General features: G+C 40.3%; 1 protein-coding gene across 6 annotated transcripts in view; it reads left to right on the top strand.

Moving 5' to 3' along the window:
• ICA1 (islet cell autoantigen 1) overlaps nucleotides 1-17847 on the top strand; it is a gene marked incomplete at both ends in the record, with an annotated part of 124573 nt that overhangs the window by 13580 nt on the left and 93146 nt on the right. For all 6 annotated transcript variants that reach the window (XM_084230925.1, XM_084230923.1, XM_084230921.1 and 3 more), the window contains 2 exons: nucleotides 485-608; nucleotides 5496-5694. In XM_084230925.1, the coding sequence (XP_084087051.1) occupies nucleotides 485-608; nucleotides 5496-5694 (323 nt within the window). The remainder of the gene's footprint in view (nucleotides 1-484; nucleotides 609-5495; nucleotides 5695-17847) is intronic.

Genomic DNA, 17847 nt, shown 5'->3' with positions numbered 1-17847 from the left:
CAAATACCGATGTCATTCATGGATAAGGTATTTGAAATGCTTTACAATCAAGTAGAATGTAACTCAGAAAGCAGAGATCAAAAGTCAGCAAGAGAGAATAATAGGGGGAAACTGGCCCTGCACTCTAGGCAGCCACAAAAGATTCCCACAGTGATACTCGACAAATCCCACTTTTTTTATTTCAACTTTGAGGCCCACATTATCAGCTCGCTTTTCAGTACAGAGGTCACTTTCTGGTTCTGATTACAGGGCACCAAATGCCCTGACAGATGTACTCAAGTGAATTTGATCTCTCGTTTTGTAAATGGACGAAGAGTATAAAAGATAAATGGGGGTTAACGGGGAGTTTGCCTCGTAGCCTGCCACTTAGATTTAATTTCATCTCATCCTGCTTTAGGAAGAGAGAGGACTTTGTGATTGTCTCTCTCCTCTCTGTAATAAACATCCTCATTGTTCATGGCTCCGTTGGTCTTTTCTTCAACAGTCTTGTCTCAAGAAGAGAATGAACTGGGAAAATTCCTTCGATCACAAGGCTTCCAAGATAAAACCAGAGCAGGAAAAATGATGCAAGCGACAGGAAAGGCCCTCTGCTTTTCTTCCCAGCAAAGGTGTGTGGCCTTTATTGGGGCTCTGTAGGGGGATCTGCAGAGAATATGGGACCTACTCGCTTATGAAGGGGACTCGCTGATGTTCCTTAGAGAGCTCTTGTCTGAGACCGAGGAGCCACTCTGTCCTCAGATGTTAACCTATTTGTACTTAACTTTCTGATCAAAATAACATGGTGAATATTTTCCTATTATTATTTAATTTTTTTTTCATATTTCTTTGGATCTGTAGGGGCATTGTATCTGCCAATCACTCTGAGTGTTCTCCTAGACATGTATTTGACCTTCAGTGCTGCTCGTACCAATCAGACTGGTCCTCTTTCAGCAGCTGATTAAAGCAGGAGCCTAATGATACCAGGTGCAAGGGTCCCTCTCTGCTCCCTGAGGGCCAATTAACTCCAGAAGTGGTGTTCGTGCCCTATCCCATTCTGCTCAGACCCTGGACCAGCCACATCAGTAATGTCACCTGGGAACTTGTTGAAAATGCAGAATCTAGGCTTCACCCCAGAACTGCTGAATCAAATCTGCATTCTAACGAGATCCCCAGTTGATCTTATGCACATTCAAATGCGGAAAGCTGTGGTGCAGAGATTATTGTTGTATGTCAGTGACATTTTAACACTGCCGTGACTCATTTTTACAGTTGGTGCAGAATATGCAGGAGTCCCTGTGTGCAGTTGCACTTTGTGTCTGAGAAAGTGACACTTTTCTCCCAGTAACAAGTCTAAAATGTCAGTCCCTCATCTTAGGTAGGGTCATACCTAAGTAAGACTTGTAGGTAGCTTCTAAAACTATGCAGGCTACAAAAACTTCACTTACACAAATGATCCAGCATTTCTTCTCCTGTTAATTTCTCCTTACTGTTCTCCCTGTGGGCCTAGAACTGACCTACTGTCAGCGTATTACACGAGAGTTCCTGTGAAAGTCCAAAAAAGATGAAGAAAAGAGGCCAACTCTGTCCATTTTCAGTGGTCCCACTGACGCTGGAGGTTTTTTTTTTTTTTTTTTAATGTTTTCTTTCTTTATGTATACAGGAACTAGGGTGTAGGCCAGAGGTGCAGGTGGTGAGAGGATTCACCAGAGACAGAGTGGGGAGCAGAACAGGTGGATTTCTGAAATACACTGCTGAGGGGAGAAGGTCGCGGCAAGAGAGGTCTGCTGCACCATGTGGGTCAGCTCCCTGGCAGAGGATCGAACTCGTGCCGCAGTGGCTGGCGATACCTTGATAGTGCTGAGACTTTAACCCCTTTGCCACCAGGGAGGACCCTCTTGAGTGTTTTGCTTTTGCCTCATGCCATTTGGACCTGATTTTGTGGGCATTGACAACTTTCATAGTTGCATGAAACCTTTTCCAATAGTTTTGTACCCCAGTGCTTCAAGAAAGGCATTTTGCATAATAAGAATTGCACCTTTCAATCTTATTTATAATTTTTTCATTATAAAAATAATTCATACTCATTCTGGAAAAATTTAAAAACAAAGATAACCAAAAGAATGCAATAAAAAGACAACTACAATTTTACTAACAGAGATGCCCCACCCTCTACCCCATACACTTCCTCCATCCTTGCAAGGAATATTGATTCTTGAAAAATCTTTCGTAATTTCTCATCATGTAGTTATCACTAGTCTCAACTGGAATAATTCTTGCACATATCTTTTTGACAAAATTAACATTAATATAAGGGAGAGTCAAATTCCTGAACACAATTACAGGCGTTGCCATGATTGATCTCATAATTATTTTATAATATGACTATTCAGAGTTTCCTTTCAGAGTTGTGTACCAAGTTGTCACACAGAGAATATACATGACTCCTTGAATTTGTATAATCTAACCCTTGGATACAAGCAAAAACAGCCAAATGAATCAATAAAAGTTATGCAAATGACACCTGAAAGTACCACTATATAAACTAGCCAAGTGCCCTCTATTCATAATTTAATACTGTTTGCCCAGTTTGGCTAGTAGGCAGCCCACCTCTTGCAGGTAGCACTGGTGTTGTGGTATTCATCTTCTCCAGGTATATGAAATCCAAGCCAGTCGATGAAGACAGAGATTACATAAAACCCTCACAAAGGGCCTCTCCGGTGGCGCAGAGGTTGAGCACTGGGCTGCGAAGCTGCCCACAGCCTCTGCAGTGCTGGTTCCATACCCGGCCACCGACGAGGGTCCAACAGGGTATACAGACCTCTCCTGCCGTGCCCGCTGCTCCCCTCAGCAGTATATTTCGTCAGTCTGCCTGTTCTCCCCGCTCTGGCTCTGGTGAATTCTCTCACCCACCCACGCTTCTGACTGTACCCAGTGCTTGTATAAATAAATAAATAGATAGATAGATAGATAGATAGATAGATAGATAGATAGATAGATAGATAAATAAATCTTTTTAAAAAAGCCTCACAAAGCTGAATTTTCATATCTCGAATGGACATAACTTGGGGTATGACAGAATATATTTTAAATATAAACAGCATCTTACCACATGATTTTTGAATAGTATTGCAAACTATTTATTTAGCAAATTGATATTTTGAGTAAATAACTAACACCTTTTTGTGTCCGTGTATACATGTTTTCGAACACCCAGAGCATGTCATTCCATCATATAGGTATGATGCTGCTCTTAACCTGATACTTCTATCCAATACTTGAGTCCCTTTTCCTGCAAAGGGTAAAATGTCTTTGGAGTAGACCTTGCCACACTTTACTGACTGTTTCTTACTGTGTAGATTTTTGTGAATGAAAATGTGGGTCGCTCTTTCACTGAATCTTGATGTTTACAGTTTATTGAGTTTTTTCTTCAGACTACCCCCAGTCCCTGTCTACAAATGAACAGGTTTCACCTTTCTGGATATTTTATGCTTCATAGGTGAGTTTATCAGGATTAGATAAGCAAAATATATGACAATGTTTCTAAATAACAATATTTTACAACAATTACTTAGTGTTTCTCTCCAGAGGAAAGGAATCAAATTATAATCATATCAGTATAGGTTCCCCTGCTATCCAAAAACTGAGTGTTTCTGTGAAGACTTTTGGCAGCCAAAATTACATCAAGTGCAGAATTCTGCATTTGCCATCAATTTATATTTTTATCATTTCCAGACCCTAAATACAACTTACCGAATTATATCAAGTAACTCATAATACTTAAAATATCACTAATATAGTAAAAAGGAACAATATGATTAATGCCCAGAATAGCTGCATAAAGTAGCATAAACTAGCTTGGTAGAACTAATCTTGAGGACTTGCCATATTCTTGCCTTTCTAATTATACATGAAACATGTTACAGGAAAAAATGAGGTACTGTTATATGCCTTTTCTTTTTCTTCAAGGTCTTGACATCTGCCATCATTTCATTACTTTTTCAAAGGTTTCTGTCCAACTTTCCAACAAAAAATCAAGAACATTTTATCACATAATTCTTTTTCAGCCAGTTTAGGAAAATTGTCAAAATCCAAGGGAAGAGAAAAGGAATTCCAGAAATGAACAGGATTATCTAGGGAAGATAGCTGAGGACTCTCTCTCTCTTTAAATAGAAGTCTTCAGTTTTATAAACCTTCATACCAGCATTTATTTTACTGCCTTGTTTGGTAGTCATTGCTACAACTGCTCCTTCACTTTGATGAAAGGTTAGTATTCAATTTAAACCAATGGTGATAAAACACAAGCTTACCGTATGGCACACAATATAGTCTTGAAAACACCCTGCAACATGTTGGTATTATGATGTTAGCAAGTTATATTTAGAGAAGAACTGAATATTCAAAAACAGTGCTTTACAGATGAGAGAAAGCTAGGGAAAAATAGTAAAGGGGATTTTTTTTTTTCTTGACCAGTTATTTGTTCCAACTGCAGTCTTAACAGGGCTATCTAGAGGTAAGGCTTTGCAGACATGGGTGGAAGTCTAAGAGCTGATCTTAGCTCCCTGACATCATCATTCCCTTCAGCTAACCAAGTTTGCATTTAATTTTAAAGGTTTGATTTTAATTTTTTTTATTTCTATGTAAAAGAACTGGGGTGTAGGCCAGAGGTGCGGGGTAGGGGTTGGGACGAGAGGATCCACCAGAGACAGAGTGGGGAGCAGAACATGCAGATCTACTGAAATACACTCCTGAGGGAAGCAGCAGGTGAGACAGGAGATATCTGCTGTGCCATGTGGGTCAGCTCCCTGCCGGGGTGATCCAACTCAGGCTATGGGAGTGATAGCACTGAGTCTTAACCTCTAGGCCACCAGGGAGGCCCAAGATTTATTTTTTTTAATGAGAAACAAAATCTATGACTTACCTGAAATTGCCTAACACAGTAGACCTTCAATAAATATATTTATCCCCTTTCCTAGGCCATTTAAAAACATTTCTGTTTATGCTTCATCTCTATGACTATTGGAGTAAGAGCAGCAGATGCCCTGGCCTTTGGGGAGTAATCCAAGAGAGACTCCAGTAATGCACACTTCTGTCCCTCCTCTATGGATCAGACTTCACATGATCAGAGGGTGGGTAGGTGAAGAGTAGAAAGTGGGGTAGGTGGGAAGTAGAGAGTGACTATGCCCTGCTCTCCCTCCACAAATACAGAATTGGTTCCAGCTTTAAACAAGTCATCTTTGCCTAGGTGTGAGGCTACCTTCAGCAACACTGCTAGAGATATTTCCCAAAGGTGCAGCTACGCAACAGTAGTCTGTAGGAGTAGTACGCGGGATAGGTCATCATTTCAGTGGACTCCTCAGTTCACAGGCATTGCAATTATAATTTGTCATATGTTTCTGCTGCATCGTCTATATTCCAGGCACTCTTCTGGGTTCATGAGTTTAAGACTGGTAAACTGTCAAGAATTCAAATTGCTGGTCTGCTTAGTTTCGAGGTGATGGCTTTATCCTCTTGTCTAGATTGGCCTTGCGCAATCCTTTGTGTCGATTTCACCAAGAAGTGGAGACTTTTCGGCATCGGGCCATCTCTGACACCTGGCTGACGGTGAACCGCATGGAACAGTGCCGGACTGAATACAGAGGGGCATTATTATGGATGAAGGATGTGTCACAGGAGCTTGATCCAGACCTCTACAAGCAAATGGAGAAGTTTAGGAAGGTAGGAGATTTTATGAGGGTTACTGGAGGGGGTACCTGCTGGAAGGTAATGAGGTGTGATTTGGATCTCTCTAGTGAAGAAGACATAATTCAAAAGCACTGAGGATGCAATTAATCATCACTGGTGTCTTTTTATGTGGCAGAATACCAATTAATGTGATATATAATTCTCTAAGGATAGGATAGAGACAGCTGGAAATTGCTAGGACTTAGCAACTGGTTCTAATTGAAGTCAGATTTTCATATAATATGCATTTTTGTAAAGTTGTCACTGTTAATGCTTTTTAATGCATAACTAAAAATCTAGACTAGATCAAATGAGACTGGAAGATGAAAACAAAGTATTGGGGAAGTTTTTGAATTTTTACTGAATATTAAAATGAATAGAATAATAGGCTCCTTTGTTTTGTGAGGTGTTCAGAAGCAGTAGGGTTTTGTTGCAGAATTGAATAATGTGGCATTGACTCCATCTGCAATAGATTGCATCAAAAGTTTGAGGAAAATAGCTGAGGAGGTGGGTATGCTCTCATATTCCCTTGGAATAACTGGGAGCAGGATAGAAGTAATGTTCCATTGGTTTTTTAATTAGCTTGTGTCAATGTACTTACTTGGCAATTTTGTCAAGGATACATTCCACCACTAGGTGGCATTCACACACTTAGTGTTTATGAAAATACAGCGAGATTTTTGTTGTGTTCAGTGTTGGTAGTTCTTTGTTTGGTTGGCTTGGATGTATTTCAGGGTGTGAAAGGAAAAAAATGAAGCAAATGTTAGGTTTGACATAATATTGTGTCAACTGTTTTTACTCATTTCAAAATGATCTATATTTAATTAGTGATATTGCTTAAAATCCCTAGATTTTCCTTTAAATACATCATTGCAGAGCTGTGAATGAGAAGTCCCACTGGAGGTGTGCGGGATGGGGACTGTGGAGAAAGAGGGAACATTCTGTTGCTTAAAATTAGGGTCACCAATTCTTGACCTAGATATTAGATTGACATTTTTTTAAAAGTCAAGTTATAACTTGTTTATTATAATTTAGAAAATCTCCCTCTGAAGGGAATCAGAATTTATTTTATTTCTGATCATACATGTCCTTAATGTGTTAGCCACATGTAACTTCTCAGTAAGGCAGATTTCTGAGTTCATATAAATCTAGAACTGAATATTCCCCTAATGAAAATTAGGTGAAACTCACTCTTTCTAGAAAAGAGAAGAACACAACCTCTAAATAGTAAATAAGACTTTTCAAGGGTTGATAGCTAGATGTTGGTGAACCCAGGCTACATTTGAAGTTTCCTGACTTTCTAATTAAGTCAGTAATTTGATTTGTTTGGCACATTATTTGAAGGTTGTAAAGGGGATCAAGTAGAGGTTAAAGAAAGGAAAAGGAAAAAATCCTCAAGATTATCTAGAGGGCATAGAGCTAGTTGCTTTACTGCCACCTTTAAGTCTCACAATAACTAAGCTGCAGCTTTGATTTTACAGATGAAAAAAATGGCACCTATGTTACATAACTCACCCAAGGCCCAAGGTCAGACAGAGCAGTAAAAGTCAGAATCCTAGAAAATATGCATAATTTTTCCCTATGAGAAAAAAAGAAGAAGTTGAAGAACATAGCTAAAATAGTTATCTTCATAGTAATACCTCTCCTGTAATACATTCACCAAACATTTATTGGGCTCTTTCTGTATGCCAGGTAATAAAAGTAAACACAATTATCCTGGAAGGCAGGAGACTTTCATGTGGAATTGTGTTTATTTGGTTTTGTTTTGGAGAGGGTGGTTACTAACTGCGTTAAGGATGAAATAAAATCCAAGTCTTTCATCATTTGGTTTGAATGTTGAAATATTACCCATTCTTCCGTGTCATCAATCTGTTGATTTTGGAAAATATGGTTTAAAAAAAGTCCTTTGCCATGCCGAAGTAGCTGAAGTAGTGCCTTACCCACAATCCCATGGTGCTAAATTTAATTTAATATCCGAACATGGCCTACTCAAAGTTTAGGGGGCAATTTTTTTTTTTTTAAAGAAGTCTCTATTCAAGTGTTTATTTGTTTGATTGGGCTCTTCTTGCGGCCAGGGATTGGAGTGGCTCTGTTCCCTGTATAACCCCAGGGCCATTCCAGCACCTGGCCCCAAGTGTAGCTGTCCCCTTGTGTAGCCAGATTCCAGCCAGTGAGTGTAAAGTGCCAGCGGCCCGTGTTCCATCAAACCTCTAGTGCCTTCCTACCACAGCATGCTTTGAAAGTTGGATGTGGTTTTGCAGGTAAGAAGTAGCATTATTAATATATAGTTTGCGCACTTTGGGACAAATTTTAATTGTAGAGTTTGCTGTTTACTTAGAGTTGGCAATGTGAAATTTAACTTTGAATGAGCTTTAATGTTTTGTCCCAATGGGATTCCATTTAAACAGTCTCCATTTATCTCTCAGGAAGGTGATAACAAAATGCATTTCTGAGTCCTCTGGGAAAGCAGTCCAGCTTCAGGTCAGGTGGCTCCTCAGCAGGGGAATTTCATTCTCTTCTGAGGCAGCTGATGCCTCTGCCTTTCAAGGTGCCAATCCTGAGTGGAAGTAGCAGATTGCTATAAATTCTGTAGAGTTCCCACTTTCCAAGGAGACAAAATTCTCATTCATGCCTCACAAATATGATCCCCAATTGCAATACTGGGTGTGCTTTCATTCATTTATTCATTCACCCAGCAGATAATATCAGAGCCCGGCTGCACGCCAGGCCACGTGCAGAGGGGTCTGTTAGTGAACAAGCAGACACTTCAGTCACTTGGGCTTCGGGCAGGTAAACACCTCACACTGTGGTGAACGGTGGCCTCAGCTGGCACAGGGTGCCACTGGAGGATCTGGCAAGGACTTTTTGGAAGTGGCATCTAGACAAGATGGAGCTGGATGGAGGGAATAAGGACAGCAGAGCAGAGTACCAGGCTAAGGATACAACTTAAAGGCATTTAGGTGGAGACAGACTGAACACTTTCAACGACCTGAAAGGTTCCTCTTGGCAGAGCACAGAAAGCAAAATGGGTGTGGGGAGTTTGGGGTGCCCACACTTGGGTGAGTAGGGTCAACCCAGAAGGGCATCTCTGGTGTTGAGAAGTGGGGGTCATAGCACTAATTCACTTAGGTTTTAGTGGAGGGAAGGGACTAGAATGACCCAAGATTTGAAGCTGGAGAGCTGCTGGGAGGTTTTCGTGCAGACCGAGACGGGACATGGGATGACCGTGGAATAAAGAGGAAGTAGAACAGAGAGAAAGGTGCTGTTCTGTCCTCTGCCAGACTCTGATAGCACTGCTTTAATGGCAGAGCTCTTCATCCTTTCTAGAAATGATCAGAATAAATATAAATAAATAGCAGGATCAAATGTCCTTTCACCTCCAACTGAGGCATTTTTTTTCAAAATGTTAAGAAGCTTTTTAAATAACAGAGTAAGCATGACTGAAATGATGAATGAAAAACTTAAAATTAAACCAAGAAAATAATCTGTTTTCATCTGACACCCTTTGAAGCACATAGGCCTGATGACAGAGCTCTCAGCAGCAATGTTAACAAGCATTTATTAAGTGCCTATATTTAGGGATGGAAATACAAGGAAGTGAAAAGACCTGATCCCAGCCCGCAAGAAGGCCCCTGCTTGTCAAAATTACCATGACACCTGGAGAGAGTAGCCATATTTAGCTGTTCTTCCAAAGACCAAGTAATAGGAAATGGTGGGTGAATTTAAAACGGCAGGGCTGGGCAGCCATGTGTGGGTGGGAGACCCTCCTTCACAGTCTGATTCACCCCAGGAGTGGACAGGAGACTGTGCCACCATGTATTTTATGAGCAGTTACAATGTGTGATATATGTGCCCTTTGAAGACAGAGTAAAAGGGTATAATTTAAAAATAGAAGTCAGCTTCTTGTAGCAGATTACATCAGCTTAAGTTGTGAGCTCATAGAAGAGCTTTTGCAGCCTGATGCCCTTGAGAGAGTTCTCCTGTGGTCAATTAAGTGTCTTGTTTTTCTTGAAAGTCAGAAATGAGATGGAGGGTAATTATTCTAAATGGAATAAAAGCTGTGCTAGGTGTAAGAAAATAGTTCTGAATCCTCCAAAGAGAGACTATGGAAATGTATACATGGGCATTCGTATGAGTTGAAGTCCTTATAGACAAAGACAAGGGAACTGGTGTTTTAATGAGGGCCATTTATTAAATAGCTTAATGAAATCCTACAGCATTTGTATTGGGTTTCATCATAATTTAAAAGGGTAGCTAGAGTATTCCAGGAAATATGAATGATGCACACTGGTATTCTGCAGTCGTATCTATTTAAAATAGAGGAGAGCTGTCAATTCACTAACATGGTATTATCAAAGGATATGATACTGTGAGAAGGCTTATTAACAAATGTTGGTGGGTTTAATAGGTGGGCCCTTATTAGGGTCATCAGTTGCTGGTGTCACTGTGTCCTGAAGTTTGGTTCTGCAGAGCTTGGTGAAAAGACTAGCAAATAGCAGTATCGACATTAGAGGGGTTTTCCTGTGGACAAAGACTAGGGTTAATTAATTTGACAGTATCATTAATTACTGCTGAAATCATTGGTCTTTGTCAGGGGTCAGGGTCTTTTAGCAATTGAGGGCAGGTCCCAGGAGAGGTAGAGATGCCAAGTAATGCTGAAGTATCCCCACTCAGCCATCTCCTCACTCTGTGATAAAGGCCTTTTGCCTGGGTCTTGCAGCATTTTTAAACCTGTGCTCTGCTATGGTTGAGTGCCAAGGGCAGGCCAAAGGCTTGCAGTAAGTTGTGTTGAATCCATGTGGAACATTTCAGGTTTGGATCCCTACAGTGAGTGGCCCAACACGAAAGTGCTTTGCTGCATGTCAGAGTGGAGGAGCTTGACTCATAACTTCTGCCTCTTCCAGTTCTCTCCATTGGTTTGAATTCTTTGATGAGGTGTGTAAAGGCAGGACTAGACCACAGTGCAGGTTTTCTGATCCCATGCAGGCCGGGTAAAGGAGGAGTCGGAGTCCTCAGTGGTTTTTTGCAGGTCTTTTATTGGGGTTCACCAGGCATATGGCAGGCAGGGGTGCTGGGGGGTCGGGAGGATGACAGTCCTCCCAGCCCCCGGCAAATCTTCACTCTATCTGGGCTCTCCGGTGATCTCTGCTTCTGCTTTTTTGCTTCTCTCTCGGCTTCTCTTTCGGCTTCTGCTCGGCTTCTATTGGCGTCCCTGTGACGCCGCCCTCAAAAAGCACAGTCTTAGCGCAGGTGTACACACTTCAGGTGCCCACCATCAGGCATGCATTCAGGATCACAGGGTTCCCTCATCTATCCTGATGGCGGGAGGACAGAAAAGCCTGATATTTTTCCTTACCCTACAAGGTGGAAGTTCCTTTGTGAAGCTAACATGCTCACATATCTGATTCAAAATCCTCCATTTTTATTCATTGGTTTTTGGTGTGTGCCTGTTGTTTGTTTTGTTTGGGTTGTTTAACTAGGGCAGCTATTTTTGAGATCCCCCAGGAAAGCTGAATTTAATTGTTGCACCCTACGCTGAGGTGGCCGTTCCTTTGTGCTACCTAAATGCTATAGGAAAAACATTTCATTTTCACATGCACAACTGGGAAGGAAACAAACAATTATACCCTTGCTCTCGTTTCTGAATTTCATGAGAGGAGGCCTTTGGGGCTTTGTGTGTCTGCTGATTTCCTCCCACTGAAACTAGTGAATAGCCAAGACTACATAGAATAGCACGCGTGAGAGAGGCAACACTTGGCAAGTCTGTGGCTGCCTGGCTGCTGCTGCTGTTTGGAAGGAGAGAAGAGGAAGGCCTGTGGCCTGGGCTTCAGGAAGACTCTGCTCTCCACTCCCTGCTTTGCTGACACCAGCTGTGACAGCTTGGTTAGGTCTGCTCGGTCTACAGCAAGCTGCATCTCCATTAAAGGGAAATAGGCCCTACATGACCAAGCTCTCTCCCTGCTGCAACACTTTCATTATTCTTTCTACAAAACACTGAGCTCTAACATGGTTAAGCTCGTCTGCGGAGAAGTGTAGGCTGGAGCCTGGCTGGCACATTCTTGTCAGTGAAGTGTTTCCCTCCTCCTTCAAGTCATTGCTGATCTTGCTGGGTCTGCTTGTTCTTGTTTCTCTGATCTTAGACTCTGGAAAAGAAGAATGTTTCACTCAGTTTTCTTTGGTAGAGGAACATTTGGTATTTATAAATTCATAATATTTGTTTCTTATTTAGATATTAATACCTTCACAAGGTTCAGAAATCTATGGTCCATTGACCTACTACCTGGTTTTGTGAATAAAGTTTTCAGTGAAACACAACCATGCCCATTCATTTATTCATTGTCTGTGGCTGCTTTCACAGTACTTTCCCAAGTTGAGTAGTTTGCCATGGACCATATGATCTCCAAAGCCAAAGTGGTTATTTTCTGTCCCTTTTCAGAATCCAGTTTGCTGGCCTCAAATTATAGGCAACTCTAGTACATGTTGAGTTTCAGGAGTCTTGAGAATTAAAATGTGTTTTAATTATAGTAAAAAATAAAATAAAATTTACCTTCTTAGCCATCTTTAAAACATTAACTGGATTCACATGAATATACAACAGATCTCCAGAACTTTTTTATCTTGCAAAAATGAAACTCTATACCCTTTAAACCACCACTTCCCATTTTTCCCTCTTCCAGTCCCTGGTAACCACCATCTATTTTGTTTCTATATACTTCACTACTTAACATACCACTTATAAATGGGATCATATATTTGTCCTTTTGTGACTGACCGATTTCATATAGCATAATGTTTTCCAGGCTCTTTTATATTGAAGTAGCTTGTAGGATTTCCTTCCATTTTAAGACTGAATAATATTGCATTGTATGTATGTACTACATTTTATGTGTCCATTCATTCATCAGTGAACACATTTTGGTTAATTCCATCTCGTGGCTGTTGTAAAATAGTGCTGCTATGAACACAGTCCCTTGGACACAGTCCCTTTAGCCCCAAATGTGTAATAAGCAAATTGTCATCTTATAAACGTTTGTATCACTGAATGAAATTGAATCTTACCATTCAATAAAATTAAGACTCTCTTGTGTGCCAAGAGTCATTTGATTTTTATCATTTTAGAAGATACTATCTATAATACTAATTCATAATTTATATCACTTAATTTCTATAAGAATAGTTAATATTGCTGTTGTTTTTTAAAATAATAAATAATACCACAAAAACTAATGGATCGGCTCAAAATAGGTCATTTCGTTGGCCTGGCGAGGACTGCTTCTCTCTTGAGAGAGGTTTTGAATCTTTGCACATGGCATTTCTCTAGTTGAGGGGGAAAATTGTTTAACTCTCAAGTTTCAGTGTGGATTCTGGACAAAATTAAGTTATCAAAGTGCAAACTGATCTGTCCAAGCTAGTTTTCCTTTTGTCAGATTGACTTTTCTTCTTAAGCCTTATATGTATAGTCTCATGCAAGTTTGTGTTGGCATATGCAGGTTTGGCCCCTAGGGCTTCATGGGAAGTAATATAGAAAACACAGATTTACTGAGTAGAGCCATCAGGTTCCTGATCAAAATGTTGCCATATTGTGAACCCATTTCATAACAAGACCTTCTCGGCACCTCAGCAACCACACTCTCTTGCATAGGCTCATTATTTCCATGTTTCCTCACCTTTGCTTTTGGCAGTAAGGTCACATGGGGTGGCTGGTACCCATGATACCCTCCCCTCACCCCAACCACAGAGTGTTCCATTTGCCTCTGTCTCCTTTTGGTAGCTCCTGAGGAAGTTATCATCTTAGATTATGCCAAGTGAAAAATTACTGTGTTCTAGGAATATGATTTACTAGCTACTCTCTCTCTAGTTTCAGTTTCCAAGTCTGTCATCTCTATATCTCCCTCTACGTTACCCTCTTCCTTTTGGTTAACAGCTCAAATATCATCCTTTCCCAACTAACACTCTTCTTTTCTCATAGAAATTTTAGTTGCAGTTTTTTGCATCTTCAAGCATTTAGTATCCAAAATGGCAGTTGCACCTGGTGGAGTAGCTTAGCACCCTCATTTTAAATTTTTATGCTTTAAAGATCCATTCCACTATACTGTCATTCTTTATTTATTTTTTTTTAAAGATTTATTTATTTATTTATACAAGCACTGGGTACAGTCAGAAGCGCGGGAGGGTGAGAGAATTCACCAGAGCCAGAGAGGGGAGCAGAGCAGGCAGAGGGACCGAAGTACACTGCTGAGGGGAGCAGCGGGCGGCAGGAGAGGTCTGCGCGCCATGTGGGACCCTCCTTTGGTGGCCGGGGAGCAGCCGGGGATCGAACCGGCACTGCAGAGGCTGCGGGCAGCTTCGCAACCCAGCGCTCAACCGCTGCGCCACCTGGGAGGCCCCCATTCTTTATTTTTAATGGTGGTTTACTTAGACACACGAAATAGATTTGTGGATTTTATTTAATTGCAAACAGGAGTGATATATCTACTATTTTCTGAATCCAATAGCTTTACACTTCTGTAATTTAATTTTATTAGTCAAAAAGAATTTTATTCAAATGATTTTTCTCTGGAACTAGATCTTTTAGTTTTTAGAAAAAAACAATGATTCGGGGCCTCCCTTGGTGGCGCAGGTGGTTGAGCGCAGCACTGTGAAGCTGTCCGCAGCCTCTGCAGCGCGGGTTTAATCCCGGCCGGCTGGCGAGGGTCCCACATGGTGCAGCAGACCTCTCCTGTCTCACCCGCTGCTCCCCTCAGCAGTGTATTTTGTCAGTCTGCCTGTTCTGTTCCCCGCTCTGTCTCTGGTGAATCCTCTCACCCTCCCGTGAATCTGGCCTGTACCCCGGTTCTTGTGTAAATAAAAAAAAAAAAACAATGATTCGATGGTTGTCTAAATTGTCACCTTTATATCAAACTGGCTTTATACATTGGCTGTGGAGTTAATATTTTAAAAAGAAAGCTCTTTGTCACAGTTGCTTTCTGTGTTACTTTCTCATCAAGGGATACTGGAGGGTTTTGTGTCACCCTTTTTAATAATTGAATTATTTTTGTGACCCCACAACCAAGTATTCCTAACAAGTTGAATCCAAGCAGTACTGGCCCTGTATTGGAAACATAGACTATAAGTGATTTCTTTCAAATTTCCTGTCTCTCAGTGACACTCACCTTAAGTCCTAATCCATCCATGCTTTAATATTTGAACTATAAAAAGAATGAATCAATAAAAAACTTTTTTTAAGAAAACTGGTACTGTTCATTCATAACTCTAAGATTTAAAAGATGCTTGATAATTTATAGGTCTCCAGAGAACAGATACAATCCTAACTGCAGAGGGAAATTAGCCAGAGGAGGCCCACAAAGTATAAGTGGTCTGCTTGTGAACCAGTCAGTGGTGGCTCTGTTCACTAATGTGTGCATGACTCTCCACCATTTTCAACACACTGCCCTCAAAGGGTGTCTTCACTTCACCTCACTTAATGAGTTTTTAACAAAAAGGAAAAAGCTCAAGCAGAGAGCAACTTTAAAGTGCATAACATTTTCAGGACAATTTCCAGGTAAAATAAAACATCCTCAGTGTGGAAAAAAATTTGAATCACATTCAGCAGTTTTCCCTCACTTAATCATTGCACAAGATAAATGAAACTCATATATACAAGTCCTAAAATCTTCAACTGGCCAATTTTAATCAGGAAGCCCTAAGAAGAAGGAGGCCCTTGAAAGGCCATTGGTATAACTTTGAAATGAAATTCCCACATGCATTAATCAGGCTTCTGTTGTTACCATCAAATGAAATATGATTTTAGGGCTTGGTAACACTTCACAGTTGATTGGTTCTTTCTATCCAACTACCCATCTATCTGTCCATCCATCTATTTAAATTCACTCCCCAGCTGTGATTCTGAGACAGCCATTGTCATTTAGATGCTGATTCCTTACGGTGGTTCTTCTGGTGACTGGTGACATTGAAATAAGGGCTACTTCTCAAGATAGATTAATTATATAAACAAATTGAGGAATGGTTTTTTTTTTCTTCTTTGTTCTATTTAGTAGTGTGTTTTCCCCTGGGTCTCTAGAGGTAGGACTCTGCATTCTTACAAGCAAAATAGTTCATGGGTATTAGTTCATATTCTGAGAGAGATCCAGGGAAAGAGCCTTGGAAAATACCCACATATGGGGAAGAAGAATCATATGAAAAGCCCACAGATTAATACATGTGAAATGAATGAGGAAATTTCTCAATAGGCAGGGATGCTGAAAAGAAGCTAGTGGAATCAGATATATTACATTTAGGGTCTTGTTCCCTTTCATTTTTTTAACCTTAAATTAAAGGGGAACAGATACAAGAGAACCTGGCAAAGGTGATTGCTTTCAGGCCAGGTAAATTGGGGGATGAAAAGAGAGAAAAGGGGAATTAAGCAGAGATGAAATGAGGTTGGAATTTCACCATATATATATATATATATATATATATATATGTGCCTATTTGGTGCCATTCCATATATTATCCTTAAAATAATGTGCTAACAATGAGAATTAATGAGATTAGAGTGAAAACAGGTAAGATTTGGTAAAAGGGAAGGAAGAAGGAACAAAAAATCTCTCTCAAATTGACAAAAAGGGGAGGTTTTGGGGTCTGTTTTTAATAATAATAATAAAGAGAAGGAAACAGACAGGCTTTAGAGGCAAAGATGGGGAGCTGAGTTCCAAAGGTGATGTCACATGTGTGGCTGGATGGAGTAGCTGAGGATGAAGTCATAGAAGCCGTTAGCAGGGAGAGCCATGTAAGATGGCTAAGTCCCCAAGGGATATTAAGGATCAAAAACAACGCTTGAGGAAACCCACCAAAGTAAGGAAGAGAGGAATGTTTCTTTGAAAAGCCTCTACTGTTTGGAAAAAAACTGGAATAAGCAGTTATGCTTATCTGGAAGGAAGAAAAGGTGAGAAAGTAAAAAGATAACTTTTTCCATTTACCGTCATTGTCATTCATTCGCATCCTAGAAGAAACTCATTGTGCATTTTGTACCTCTTTCAGAGGTCTGCTGTTTCAACTTTCAAGGGCCTTTGAGATGCGTGATAGCATCCTCCAGATTGATGGTTGGTCTCTTAATCTGGGGGTTTTCTGATGATTTTAATGACTTGGTCTGTGTTTATCATCCACTGCTAATTCTCCATCATGCTCTTTAATATGCTCAGGCAAAATCTTTCCCTATAGTATCTCTCTCAACTCTTTTCTCTAAACCTAGCAACTTTATTAGTCCTGTATATTGGGAATCTTCCACGTTATGCAAACTAGACCACAAGTATTTATATCAGATCCTGTGGGCCCTAATTTTGTCATTAAAAATCCCTTGTGAAATAACAACTGATATAAATCAAACTGTGTCCCTTTTAATGAAGTTTTAAAGAAACTATTCCTTTTATTCTTCAATCTAGAAAATAACATATTTCTTTATTACTAGTTTATTTTTAATACCCTCACAAGGGCCTTCAAATGCTCAAGTTTAAAAAAGAAACTGAGATCTATGCAGATTTTAACCGCACAGCATCTTGTGCGCACATTATGGATTGAGCTCCCAGTAACAGAGTGTGTGTCAAAATCAGATATGACTAGGCGGACAGAAGGAGGTAGCTGCTCCAAGGGTTTCCAGAGACTTCGTGGCATACTCAGGTTTCACTGGAATTTTATCATGGTCACCACAAATCAAGTGTTTTAGAATAAAATGTTGACAGCATCTTTAATTTTAAAGATTTCCATATCTTCCTCATCCAGGCTGTGTAGGCGATGCTTCCTCAACTCTCCTTCCCCAAGCCCTGCCAGCAAAAGCCAGTGATTTGTAAATTGAAGCTATGTCAGCCAAAGCTTTTATTGGTATTTATAATCTGGGCTTCCCGTCTGCTTTTAATTTTAATTCTCTGCTAACAGAATTAGCCCTGCCTTTTCATTTCTTTAATTTTTGCACATCTTCCATTTTAGAATAAAAGCAGCCACTGAACGTAGTGATGTAAAGCCAGACAATGATTACTAAATTGGACTCCTTCTTCCTGGTTCTTAGTGTCTTTTAGGTTTGGGACAAAATCTCTTGTATTGTGTATTGACTGACTTGTCTCCCTTTCCTCCCTGGCCTGCCCCTATTCCCCCCACCAGTCTTCATTTTCAGCT

This window comes from Talpa europaea (assembly GCF_964194135.1).
Source record: "Talpa europaea genome assembly, chromosome: 3".
Lineage (NCBI taxonomy): Eukaryota > Metazoa > Chordata > Mammalia > Eulipotyphla > Talpidae > Talpa > Talpa europaea.
The sequence above is the reverse complement of the archived record's forward strand: the minus strand, read 5'-3'. Positions and strand labels throughout refer to the sequence as shown.